The 14,699-nt window shown below is 29.4% G+C and overlaps 1 protein-coding gene across 1 annotated transcript; it reads left to right on the top strand.

The window, feature by feature from the left end:
* Positions 1-9,593: 9,593 nt before the first annotated feature.
* LOC108452848 (probable sulfate transporter 3.4) lies at positions 9,594-14,259 on the top strand. Its single transcript, XM_017750625.2, has 13 exons — positions 9,594-10,128; positions 10,616-10,664; positions 10,769-10,976; positions 11,289-11,460; positions 11,849-11,914; positions 11,998-12,111; positions 12,199-12,315; positions 12,560-12,686; positions 12,774-13,060; positions 13,165-13,355; positions 13,497-13,582; positions 13,669-13,745; positions 13,847-14,259. Exons 1-13 carry the CDS (start codon positions 9,769-9,771, stop codon positions 13,988-13,990), a joined length of 1,998 nt encoding a protein of 665 aa, XP_017606114.1. The 5' UTR covers positions 9,594-9,768; the 3' UTR covers positions 13,991-14,259.
* The last annotated feature ends 440 nt before the right edge of the window (positions 14,260-14,699 follow it).

Raw genomic sequence — 14,699 nt, forward strand, 5'->3', positions numbered from 1 at the left:
CAAACATTAGGCTGCTATACTTTAAAATCTATTAATTGCCAGCTGAGTTTTAGGTATTTGAAACCAAGGGCAGATTCCCCATTTGATTGCGTGATTAGTCTTGCGTACTGTAGAGTCTACCAGTATTCGACACATTCATATACGAGTATAGGATAAAAAATTAAATGTACATGCTTTCCAAATAACATAATTGAATATGGTCGGAACAAAACTATAACTCCATTGTAAATGAGAGTTTAATTAGGGTTCTTATTTTTATTTCTCTCTCTTTTGAGTCTAGCTAAGGGCATGTTCTATGCAAAAGACAAGCATACCACTTCAACTTCTCATCTAAAAGTTGATAAAGAAAGAGGGAAAAAATTTAAAAAAAAAATTCTGCAACAGGATTGAAATTGTAGCATTTGAGCTGTTGAAATAATGGCCCTAGAAACTGGTGTAGAATTGCAATATTAAAAAAAAATCTTCAGTCAGATATTCCCAAAACTGGAGCCCCATTTAAGCCCAATCAAATCCTGCCAACGGTGCCACGGAATATTCTCGTTGGTGGCTTTTATCTGAAATGATAGAAAGAAAAGAAATGGTGGTAGTGAAAGATATTGTGCTTAATTCTGGTTCATCAATGGTGGGAACCTATATATATTGCTTAACTAAATGCATTGCCTTTTACAATCCATTTATCGGTAGCAATCAAAAGCCTTCTACTTCTCGCCGCATATAGGTGAACAAGGCCATATCCTGTTGTCCTCTCTATTTTGATTGCATATACCTTATTTAGATTCGAGTGTGAGTGTTGTATAAATATATATATATATATATTTCACCCATAAATATATTTAATTTTTAAAATTTTTTCCATGTATTTTAAAGTTTCTTAACAAATATATTCTCTTAGAAATTATATCGGATAAAAAATCGGAATAACGTAGAGGAGAAAATAAAGAAAATTCTTTTGCCTTGAAATATTAGTGGCTCATGTCAATGATATTATTTTGTGGGAAAACGAATCACTCTGATCGTTCAATAAGGGCGTAAACTTTTGACTGCCAGGGATTCTTGGCCTCTGATATTTCCACTGCTAACATCTCAATTCTGGGTCTAACTTTTTCCCCCCACTGCTTTATATATAGTAATATTTTCACAGTGGAAATAGAAAATATGATGATAAAAAGTATAAAACATATGGAGATTGAGAAATACCATGAGGAAAAATCCCTAACAAAAAAAAAAAAAAAAAGTCGTAAAGACTAGCCGGCCAGTGGCACGTGGCCTGCTATTGATCGTGATTCGTGAACTTGGACATTTCAAATTTTCAACCCTATGGGTTCTCCACCATAACTAAAATATACAAGCAAGTGACCAGTTGATACATAATGCAAGAAAATTGAATATACCTTTTTTTTTCTTTTTTATTGGAAGATTTCTTTTTATAAACTAAGAGGGTACTGTCTAATTATTTTGATTAATTACCGGTAAACCTATGATTATCGGTTTGAGCTACAAATCTAATTCAAATTAAATCAAAATTCTCATATATATTTTCAATTCAATCCAACTGTGTCCAATTTAATTTTAATTCATATGAAACAAATAATTATGAAAGTATAAATATACATATATATTCATTTTAAGTAATATTCTTAACGTGATATAATAGCAAATTCAAATGTCAATAACTATAATCTCTTTGTAATTCTGATATTAGAACCTCTCTTGTACTAAAATAATAGTTCTAAAACTGTTATATAGTTAAGAAGCATCCAACGATATGTATCAAAGATGTTATGCATACCGGAATGCTCTTATAAAAATTTAATTTTCAAATGCTGATAAGTTCTCTAAATATTAGATGCAATTCCATTTACTTTAAAGCTGAAATACAATATATTTTTAAAAATAAAAATATAGAAAATAAATAACATGCAGAGTATAATATATTTGCTAATGGTAGGCGTATTTAAATTTGGTTAAATTGGTCAAAAGAAAGGTGCTCTTTTTTTTAGTTCAAAATATTTATATATTTTTATTATTAGCTTGAAAGTATCTTTATCTCAAAATAATGAAAGTGACTTTATGTTAATATTTATCTTGAGACTTATCTTTATTGATCGTAAAACGGATATAGATGATATTTTATTTTAAAAAATTAAAATAAATAATTTAATTTCACAAAAAGAAAGCAAGATGCTCTATTTTTATTTTTTTTCATATAATAAAAGTGCTCTATTTATTTTAATTTCACAGATGGAAGGTGCTCTAATTTAGTGAGTTTGATCCAGCAATGAAAGCACAAAGCATTATTGCAGCACTGTTTTGAAATTTGTCAATCCAGTAATGCTGTTCACAACATACTGGAAGCAATTAGAACTGTTTTTCATAAATTTCGACTAAAAAAAAGCACTTTCACATATATAAATATAAACAAAATAAAGATTATTAAATATATCAAAATTTTAAAGAGAAATATCAATGCATATTAATTATACTTAAATATAGTATATTATATTCATTAAAGTATTTTAAAGATAATATTTGATATTATATGTTTTGATAGTATTTTTCTTGAAGACAACTGATGTTTTAATACATGGATTGTCAGAGTTAACATAACTGGTTGTGCATGTAAACTTTTAAATTTCTAAAATGTCTCTATTATTTCAGTCCAATGTTATTCTTAATATATTTAATTATTGAAAATTTTACATCAACTTTTTAATTTATTTAAAACTTAATAGCATAAAATAAAATGAGATTGGGTTAAACAAATATAACGTATGTGTATAAATTTTTTATTAAAACTTATAAATTTTTTATTTTTATCTCTACTTTCTTCCCGCATGTGTACGCACATATATTATATGAAATATTATTTAATACATGGTTAATAAAAAAATTTAAGTCTAGGCTGTCCTTTTTATTGGCCATTGCATATTAGTCAACTTTAACTAGTTTCCAGGCATCAAACAAATGTCAAAATCCCTTCACTCCTCTTTGACCTCATTAGGACCATTTAATAATATCGTTTGTTGACTTCTTTTGACCGCTGTGCTCACATTAATTGCGTGCGATACGTGGAACCATATTGGCTCCCTTATGATCATCTGCTTCTGCATTTCACTACCTGAGGCTCAGCTTTGTTTTAGACTTTTGCTTGATAAATTGAATATATATATATATAAATAAAATAAAGAGAAAATTAGAAATATGAAGAAAAAATTACATCATTTTATTTGGGTGGGTGGGGATGATGGAAAATTTAGAGAAGAGAATACTTTTCTTTTTATCTAATGGTACAATTAAAAAATATATTATTTTGTCATCATCATTTGTAAGTTGAAAGAATGTCAAAATATGATGTTAATCCATGTACTTTGACAAATTTCAAAATTTAGTTTCTATATTTAAATAAAAAAAGTTAAAATTAAGTTCTCTTATTTTTTCGATTAAAAATCTTAATCTTATCATTAATATTATTAGTATTTTTATTAAAATTTGTCAAATTGACATGTTGACTAGGTTGTCCTTGTATGCATTGTAGATAATTGAAAAGGATAAATATGTCAACAAATTTTGACGGAAATTACCAATAACGATAATAATTGGACTAAAAAGTTAAAATTAAAAAATAGAAAGATTGAATTTTTAACTTTTAAAGTACATGGACTAAATATCAAATTTTGAATAAGTACAAGGACTAATAACGATAACTTAATTCATCTTTCTGTTTCTGCCTCTTATCTTTTCATTTTGAAAATAATGGTGAAAATAGCTATCTTTCCAATTTCTTTCTTTAGCACTTCTCTCTATTTTTTGACATTAATAAAAACATTTTCTTTTCTCTTTTCCATCGGCCTGCTTCTCTCTCTCTCTCTCTCTCTTTATTTTTCTGCTTTACCAAACAACGCCACAAATAAAAACATTTTCTTTTCTCTTTTCCATCCGCTTCCTTTCTTTTGCTCATTTTTCTGTTCTACCAAACAATGCCACAATGTCATGTGTTCTATGGGCAACGTTATCTTCCAAAACTTTATTTGCAGAACATGAATGACAGGTAACACGATATATGCACAACGAACCCAAAAAAATTATTTATATATTTTTTTGTATAGAAAATATCGCAATTTAGAATAAAATGTCAGGGTATAAATATCCTTCACATTCTAAAAGTGATTATTTCAATGCGGAAATCGAAACAAGTATTATGTTTTTACGATTAAATGGTGAAATCGGTGGATATCGCTGTCTTGATTTGATTTTCAATTAGAGTGGACTTAGATGGAATTAGAGCCTACCAGTCTGAGACCAAAAATAGATAAAAAGCTAACCAATCGCTTTCCTTTTAATGAAATGTGCAGATTGTTTAGGTTTCGTATGATGTTTCCTGCTCCATCAAAGCACCATATATGAAGTCAAAAACATACCGCTGCAAGAGGTAACCCATTCATCGGATATGTCTAATTAATTTGTATGCGATTTATTTTAGCATAATGATATGTTTAGTCCTTAATGTTTATATTTTCTGTTAATTTAATTTTATTTTTATTTTTAAATAAATTTTGTTCTTAACCATTTGGAAAAGAGTTAAATGTTCTTTTAACAAAAATGATAAATTAAACAATAATTTTTAACGTTGTTGGGTTGGCAACTTGCATGATAGTTCATGCGTATCATGATAATATAATATCATTTCTCTTATATTTCATTTCAACAAAATTTTAAAAATTATAGAAGTAAAAATCAAAATAAAACAAAATTAAAATTTAAAAAATTAAAAAAAACATAAAGTACATGTGAATTATCATGTAAGTTGTCGTGTTTAAAAATTTAATATTTTAATTAATATATTCTTTAAAAATTATTTTGACTCTTTTTAAAAAGTTGATAATTAAATTTAACTCTTTTAAAAAAATTAAAGACCAAATTAAATTAAAAAAATCAAATCGACAAAAATATAAATATTAAAAGTCGTCTTTTATTTTAGTTGGAGACTTCTTTGATTTGCTACTGTTTTTGGTGACATGATTTTGAAAAACATCACCCCTCGTGCCCTGCTTTTGACAATTATATTAAATAATTATTACCTAGTTAATTAAGATTAAGATGTTCAACAAACATGTGCATAAGTATATAATGGGGACTTTAAAATATTATACACAATATAATTATACAATACTAGGTTATGGAACAAACATAAATATAAATAATAAATGAAGTTTTGGTTTAATCATAAAGTGTAAATACTAAAAATATAAATGTGGGTATATTTTTATATAAAATAATAAAATAATTTTAAAATAATATTTTGTTATATTATTTAATTAAGTTAACATTCGATTGACTTATGACACTAACTTAATTAAATGTTTAATGTATCGTACAAAATAGCATACATAAATCTTAAAACTACTTAATTAAAAAATACAACAAGAAAATATTACAAACACAACTTAAATAATATAAAGTAGTAACCTATAAAAATTATATAAATATAAGATATCTTAAACACAATAAAATCCGACAAAATGATTGAATATGACATAGATAAACAATTCATGAGGTCTAAATTCAATTATAGGAGATAAACTACTATTAACCATCAATATGATACATATGTACACCCACGTTAATTACAGGTTGAAGAAAAACATTATGCAAAAACAAGAAGTGGCAAGCCCTTTTAATAATAAAATATTAATATAAAAATAAAATAATTATTAAATATTTTATATAAATTAAATGATCATATATGAGTATTAAAAAATAATACTCTTTAAATTGAGTAAGAATAAGTGAAGCCAAGAGTCAATGCTAAAAGAGGTGTTTTCTTTTTTCTTAAATATCATCCAATTAATAAACTCTCTCCAAACACCACCACAAAAAGAAAAGGTGAAATAGTTAACTTTGTAGAGAATAAATGTTTAATCAAAAGTAGAAAAGAGAGAGAAAGAAAAAGGAAATATGTATTCTTTATATATATTTAAAAAAGTGTAACAGAGGCTAGAATCTTTCTCTACTTGGTGCAAAGCCAAAATTAAATAGACGGTCCAGATTAATTTTTGTCCTCCCGTTTGAAAGCAAGCCAGATTTGGGAACTGAGAAAATTCCATTCTCTTTAAAAAAAGTTTCATAATTAACCTCGACCCGTTAATTTGTACGTGTTTATCGTTTTTTATTTTTATTTTATGTTAACATAAATAATAAATTGTTAAATATATAAAAAATTTAAACACATATTATATACAGGACGAATCTAACGGGGGTGACAGGCCTCGGACCCATTAAAGAGAAATTTTTTATTTTAACCTTTTTAATTTTTAAAATTTTAAATTAGTAAAAGTTTGACCCGATATAAATAATAAAATTTTGATTTAATTCTTTAAAATTTTTTTACTATTGTAAAAATTATAATTTAATTTCGATCCTCTAAAAATTTTTTGAATTTACCCTTGCTCATAATCATCATATTCAAACCAATAATCTTATTTATTAAACAAATTATATAAAGTTATCATATAAATATATACATTAACAAAAAATTGGGACAATTATCCTAGTAAATTGATTTGATTGGACCAGATTACAAAATTTCAACCAAGAAGCCAAAAGTTATAATAGTGATAATATTGATGTAACACTCCAACTCCATAAAATCCCATTTTTTGGGTCTCTTGATTTAAACCGGAACTTAATTTTAACCGTTGAGATAGGTCTAAAGACCAATTAGTCTTTAAGCTTCTAAAGAGCTTCCTTATGTTATGACCCTCCTGAATGGATAGCTTTCAGTTTAAGCAGCTGCATTTAGGCGGTAGATGCTCCTTGCCAACTTCGCAAAATTCTAAATAATCAATACTCCGTTTATATAAACACAAAATTTGTTAAAAAAACATTCTTCAGAAAATAATTACAAAAATGTACAAAACTATTTTTTAATTAATATAAATATTTCTGTGTGTTTATATTTTACATACTCTACAAAATCATTCAATATATCAAATATAAATATGTGTGTTCTACTTTGATTACATGTTTCAGTATGTGATAATGTGATAATAGAAGGGAAAAAAAGGGTAAAAAGAAAGGAACGGCCTTGCAAATATATATATGGGGTGGGAATGAATTGATAATGTCAAAAGTAGTAGCAATTAGAAAGAGTTCAAAATATTCCTTTTGGCAAAGGCAGTTGGAAAGTTACACGTCTTTCTCTAAATTTCCTTTTAGCAAAGCTTTTGAGTTTAAGACACTAGACTAGACTTGAATGTAAATTTAGAATAATCTCTTCTTCTTCTTCTTCTTTTTTTTTTTTTTTCTATTGTCGGCTTTTCAAACCTAATCAACAAAAATTATAATTTCACAAACAAAGACTCCAAGATTTCCTTTTTCTTTAATAGAAAAAACTTAAAAACTAAAAAACTTCATTAATATTGGTAAGTAAAGTACTCTGGTTAGCTAATTCCTAACAATAATGAACTTAAAACTAAACGTCATGTTATTCTACCAATATCAAAGTTTTGTTTGATATTTGAAAAAGAAGAAGAAGACATAAATATTAAATTAAGCTAACAACCTAAGATGTACCAAAAATATTAGGATTTAAATTTGTAAATTATAATATGACCACAAAATTAAATTAAAATAAATATGAGTTTAGGTAACAAGTTAAAATTGATAAACTTTTAAGATCTTAAAAGTCAAAGCAAATTGAAATATGAAATTTGAGTGATATTTAAGTAGAATTAAGTCTAAAATCCGTAAAAACATTTTAATACATTGCCTAAACCTAATTTTAACTGGGTACATTTTACATCTAAGTCATATAAAATTTTGAAGTGATTTATCTCTAATAAAATCAAGTACTAAAGTTAGGTTTGAACATATAATTCTACCTTTATTTAATGCCAGATCACATTTTAATATCCTATCAAAATGTGACTTATCTTATTTGCTATTAGTTATATAAATTTTAAGAGAGATTTGTTTTATAAGGTGAGATTATTATATATGAGATAATAATTTGTCTTTATTTCAACATGGACTAAATTTGAACAATTACAAAACTTCTTAATACCCTGCCTTTGATCCGTCTTGAATAAATTTACAAAAAATTAAATAAAATAAAAAGAAAAAATAGTTAAATATGACACCAACTTTAATCTGCTCATTAAAAAAAAAAAAAAAAAGGGGAACCAAGAAGATACATTTAACATGTACTAAAATCAAATAAAGCTTTTGCACTAAAATCTTGATGATAACCGAGAAAAGAAAAGTTTATAATGGGGGGGGGAAACTTTGAGCAGCATTTTAATTCAGGAAAAAAAAATTTATGCTTATCAATTGTTTCAGTATATGTACTCTATATTGCTTGTGCTCATTTTCGTTTGTATTTTAGAAACAACAATTCACATTGCTAATTAGTCTTCCATTTCGTATCATCACATGGCTTAATATTTTAGCATTTCATTTTTCTTTCCTTTAGTTTTTATTCGTAATTTAAGTTGCAACAAATAATATAAAATAAAAACAATTAAGAAAAAAAATATTTTATAATCAACTGTTTATCTCTTTTAAGAACATTCGAGACGAGAAAATTAATATATACTTACTGAGTTGGTATTACCTAAATCAAATCATAATTCAATCTTGAATTTATTAAAAAAATATTATTTTTACAAAGGATAAATATAATTTTAAGAATATTTTTATTTATTTTTATATAAAATCTAAAAAATACATAAAATTCAAACGTAAACTATCATAAATCTTACCCTAAACTTTATCATCTCATTTAAAAATATATTTAATATCTATATGAATTTTTTTATAAATTTATTAAATAATTATTTTGACTCGCATGTCACATAATCTAATTATATTATTATACATTATTGTTTTTTCCTAATGTGTTAGAGACGGAGACAACTGGCTAATGACCCTCTCCTTTCTTTTTCACAATTTTTTGATTTGGAAAGATTTAGTCTGATGAATAAGAAGAAAAATATTCTTTCTTTCTTGTTTTCTCACACAGTTTTTTTCCTAGTATTAAGAAAATCCACTTTGTTTTACATTCTTACCCGCCGCTAATTATTTTATCTAAAATTTGGCTCTACTAAATATACTACATGATAAAATCCAAATTCCTCTCAAAATAAAAACAAATAAACGGGAATTGATGAGATATGTTATAATTTCTTAAAAGAAATATGAAAGGTACATTATTAATATAATTTTAAATTCCACAAAGGATAAATATTAAAAATAAAATATATAACAATTTTTTTAAAAATATATGTGCATCAAATTCAGGAAAACATTGGGCAACATCCCATAATCACCCTGTAAGTAAGGTATCGAAACTGCAACAAAAAACAAATAAAAAAGTGCTTATTGGGGAACTGTGTAAAATACTACTGTTCAATAATACCCCTATTATTTAGTGTGTCTCTATGTGTTTTTTTTAGGTCATTACTCCATTTAGTTTAGTAAATACATAAAAGATCATAATGCAGTTGGACTTCAGTTTCATTTTGCTTTTAGAGCCCCGAATAAGTTGAAAAGACTAAACTACCCCCATTGAGGCACATACCAACAAACTGCACAATAACTACCCTCCGATAGATACCCTCCCAAGTTTCGTTTCTCTATAAATTCAAAGCCAATACTCATCTTCGTTCCACCAAAACACCAACACCAAAAACCAATAAAATTTCCTTGTTGAAAAGTTTCATTTTTGTTTTTCTTCTTTTTGGTGAAATAAGAAAAAAGGGGAAAAGGGAAATGGGTTTAAACTCTAACAGGGTTGAAGATTTCTTTACCCATTCTGCAAATACAACTGTAACAAGTTTGAAGGTTTCCACAGAGATACCAATGCCACCACCAGAGGAAGCAGTAGAGGTACACAATGTTTGCTTGCCACCAAAGAAAACCACTTTCCAGAAGCTAAAGCACCGCCTCTCTGACATATTTTTCCCTGATGATCCTCTCCACGGATTCAAGAACCAAACGTGGTGTAAGAAACTGGTTCTCGGACTTCAGTCTTTGTTCCCCATATGTCAGTGGGGTCTCCACTACAATCTCAAGCTATTTAGGTCGGATATTATCTCTGGTCTCACCATTGCTAGCCTTGCAATCCCACAGGTAAAATATCATCAACATTAAACCACAAACAGCACCTCTCTCTCTCATGCTTGTTCATGGGTTCATCAGTGGACAAGTTTCTGAATATATTCCGGTTTCTTTAAGATCATTAGAGTGCTTTTTAGGAAAAGAGAAAACAGAAATGTTTACCACTGAATTTGTTGCTTATGTGAACTTGGTTTTTTTTTTTTTTTTAATAATAAAAGAATTTGCTTTTAATCTTAATATTTTAAATAAAAAATTTATGTTCGTTTGCAACTTATCTAAAGATGATTTTTTTCTCTCAATAATCAATCCTCATGTGAATTTATTTTACATGGTAATGATCTTTGGTGCCAGATATGGTAATTTACTGAGTTACTAGATTAAATAAATTACGTTCTGGATCAAATAATTATTAAATTGTCTTATTTTACAAAATTGCTTCATATTAAGAAAAAACCCTCCATATTCTTTTATGGTAATCTATTTTGTTTTGATGATGCAGGGTATCAGTTACGCAAAGCTTGCAAATTTGCCACCTATCGTTGGATTATGTTAGTATCGGAACCAAAAAGGCTCTATGTCCAAATTGAATGCAATAATAGATAAATGAAAATAAATAACTTCTATTAATATGAATTTCCATCAAATCATGCAGATTCAAGCTTTGTTCCCCCTTTGATTTATTCAGTCCTTGGGAGTTCTAGACATCTTGCTGTTGGTCCAGTGTCTATTGCATCCTTAGTGATGGGCACAATGCTCAGTGGAAGTGTCTCCTCTACTGATGACCCAATTCTCTACCTTCAATTGGCCTTCACTGCTACCTTCTTTGCTGGTGTATTTCAGGCATCTTTGGGTCTCTTAAGGTACTTCTTTTGATGTTCTGAAGTCAAAATGTATGAAGTTTGATATAGTTGAGTGGATGAGTTTTCATGGGTTTTTCTCATTATCCTTGAGGAGTAATTCATGGTTAAATGTATTAAGTTTAATAGCTTAAGATTCCTTCACTGTGGATGCACATCGATCTGTCTTAATATCCGTTAAACATGGGTGTTCCTGAATCTTAATCATCATTTTTCTAAAACAGCAGAAGTAGTCCTGAACATATTGGACTAGCGAGACAAAATCTACTTCATTTATCTATTAGGATTTTAATTGATTCGGCTTTTGATTTACAGGTTAGGCTTTTTGATCGATTTTCTATCGAACGCCACACTTGTCGGATTCATGGCAGGTGCAGCAGTCATTGTGGCATTACAGCAGCTAAAGGGGTTGCTTGGAATTGTTCATTTCACTGGCAAGATGCAATTTGTTCCTGTTATGACCTCTGTTTTTGACCACAGAGATGAGGTAAGTGGGTTCACCAAGGGAAAGCAATGTAAACTTCCCTATATTTATTTGCTTCTTTTTAAAAATGACTAAGTGTTAGCCATTGTGGAAGTGCTCTTCTTGCTTTTTGGCCAAGAATCTGGTGATTGTTTGTCTGAAAGGGCCACTTACAGATGCTTCCGTAATCATTGCTTGGACTATTTTGATGAATGAAAACCTGCCCCTTTCAATTAAACCAATAAACTAACACACTGAAGCAATGACTACAAGGCATGCGCCTTTTATAATTATAGATATGAGATGCCTTCTATTCATGTTATTTATTCTTTCAAGTAGAAAAGAGAAATATTCTACTTTTGAAAAGTAACAAAATGTTCCCATGTTAATATTGGTTTAAATTCATTTGCAGTGGTCCTGGCAAACTATTGTAATGGGGTTTGGCTTCCTGTTGTTTCTGTTGACAACAAGACAAATTGTAAGTATCTCTATTTTTACCACCAAAAAGTTTGTCCACATTCTACCTTGTTTAACTTTTGATGTTTGAAAATTTCGTTCCAGAGCATTAAAAAACCGAAGCTTTTCTGGGTATCAGCAGCTGCCCCATTAACTTCCGTGATTCTCTCAACTATCTTAGTCTTCTGCATTAAATCAAAAGCTCATGGAATCTCATATGTAAGTAGTGATACAATACTTTTGTGCAAAATCTTTTGAAAAATTTCTCCAAATTCTAAGTTGTGTCTTTCCTTTTATATTTCATAGATTGGACACTTGCCAAAGGGTTTGAATCCACCTTCGTTGAACATGCTGTACTTTAATGGCCAATATCTGGCTTTGACTATCAAGACTGGCCTTATCACTGGGATCCTGTCCCTCACTGTAAGCTTTTCCTTAACCGGCACCTTCATTGATGTCTTATTTAATAACTGAAATCCTTGTTGTTAATGGACATTATTGGACAACATGAACTTACTACTCTGAACCATTTTATGGATGGCCTACCGCACCAATAAAAGACTCAGGAAATTGTGTGGATTTGCACGCACTGCAACCATGTTCCTGATATCTAATTTCTGTATGATTTTTTCTCTCTAGTATCCCAATGATTTATAATGTTTTGCAGGAAGGGATTGCAGTGGGGAGGACATTTGCTTCTCTACAGAACTACCAAGTTGATGGAAACAAAGAAATGATGGCCATCGGTCTAATGAACATGGCTGGTTCTTGTACTTCATGTTATGTTACAACAGGTGTTGACTCTTTCACATAATACTTCTCATATAAAAACATGGTACTTACAGAATCTGAAACTATTCTCTTTGACATGTCTTGTTCAGGATCCTTTTCTAGGTCTGCGGTAAATTACAATGCTGGAGCACAAACAGCAGTCTCTAACATAGTATTAGCTGCAGCTGTGCTTGTGACTCTTCTGTTCCTGATGCCACTCTTTTACTACACCCCTAATGTCATCTTAGCGGCCATCATTATAACAGCAGTTATAGGGCTGATTGATTACCGGGCAGCATACAAGCTGTGGAAAGTCGATAAACTCGATTTCTTGGCTTGTATATGTTCCTTCTTTGGGGTTCTTTTCATTTCTGTTCCTTTGGGACTTGCCATTGCAGTAAGCATTTTGAACATCCACCTGTTCTAGTATTATACTGTTAAAAGCATCAACATAGAGTAAGAAGTAATAAGAAAAATTTCGGTTGGTGCCTGAAAATGCAGGTTGGAGTTTCTATATTCAAGATTCTCTTGCATGTCACCAGGCCAAACACTGTGGTATTGGGGAATATTCCAAGAACACAGATATACCAAAGCCTTAACAGATACAAAGAAGCTTCAAGGGTCCCTTCATTTCTCATACTGGCCATTGAATCTCCAATCTACTTTGCAAATTCAACTTATCTACACGAAAGGTAACTCCATTAATGCCTTCTTTTAATCTTACCATGCCAGGTCAATAAACTATCCAGTATGTTCTATCAGTCTAGCAAATCGTAATACAGCATCTTATCGAGCAAATGTTTGACTTGACTGACGGAATTTCTTTGTTGTAGGATGTTAAGATGGGTTCGAGAGGAGGAAGAACGGATTAATGAAAGCCATGAAAGCACTTTGAAATGTATAATTATTGATATGACTGGTAAGTTATATGAATTATGTGGAAAATTATATATTCCCAAGAATTTCCTATCTGTATTTTGGCTAACAGTGATGCAAATTTCTCAGCTGTCTCGGCAATAGATACAAGTGGCATTGACATGTTATGTGAACTAAGAAAGATATTGGAGAAAAGATCACTTCAGGTAAATGATTGTCAAGTGTCACCCAACGAATTACATTACATTGTTGGTTAGCTTAAGGTTTTAACGCTTTGCCGATATGGTTTTCGTTTCTTCCATTTCAGCTTGTATTGGTAAATCCAGTGGGAAGTGTGATGGAGAAAATGCACAAGTCCAAAATCTTAGAGTCCTTTGGAATGAGCTCCATGTATCTCACAGTAGCGGAAGCAGTGGGAGACATCGCAGCTTCATGGAAGCCTCAGCCATGAGTTTGTAGAGAAGAAACAAAGCGCTTCACTAACCCTTTTAGACCCTTTGGCTGTCTTGAAAGAGGTTTAGCATAGTCATGACTTTTGTTTTGTTTTGTTTTGTTCCCTTCATTTTGTGAGAAAATCCCTTAATCGGTTAAACATTATGCTTTTGGTTTAATAGAGAAATGAAAGTTAAACCTTGTTGTATTCCATTAAACCAAGTTGTTACCTCATGGTTTCCCAAAGTTATATCTTCTAGAAATTAAATCAATAAATCTTAAAAGAAAGTTGGCAAAAATAAAAAAACTTTCGTTGCAAGACATAAAACACAATCAAGATGAAGTTTTGTGTTAATCCTAGAAGCTTGCAGCACTGCCACATCCACAACTCAGCAACTTGGCTTTAATTTTAATTTTTCTGTTGAGATTCATGAAACTGTTATGGATGGTGTTATTCATATTTGAAATTAATAATAATAAAAATCACTTCACTAGTATTACGTTCTGTGATGAGGAAAAGCAAGGACCAGAGACCAGGAGATAAAGTTTAGTCGTACACAATTTTGAAACGATGGGTTCACTTCCTTCATTTTCATCAATGACTTTCAAAACAATCATTTTCATATTTTTCATTATTTATTTGGAGCAAAATAAACTAAATCAACAAAAACAATTAGCTAAGTTTTACCCAATTAAAGCAAAAAGAATCAATGACTTAGTATAGGGAT

The sequence above is a fragment of the Gossypium arboreum genome, chromosome 5 (assembly GCF_025698485.1).
Source record: "Gossypium arboreum isolate Shixiya-1 chromosome 5, ASM2569848v2, whole genome shotgun sequence".
Classification (NCBI taxonomy): domain Eukaryota; kingdom Viridiplantae; phylum Streptophyta; class Magnoliopsida; order Malvales; family Malvaceae; genus Gossypium; species Gossypium arboreum.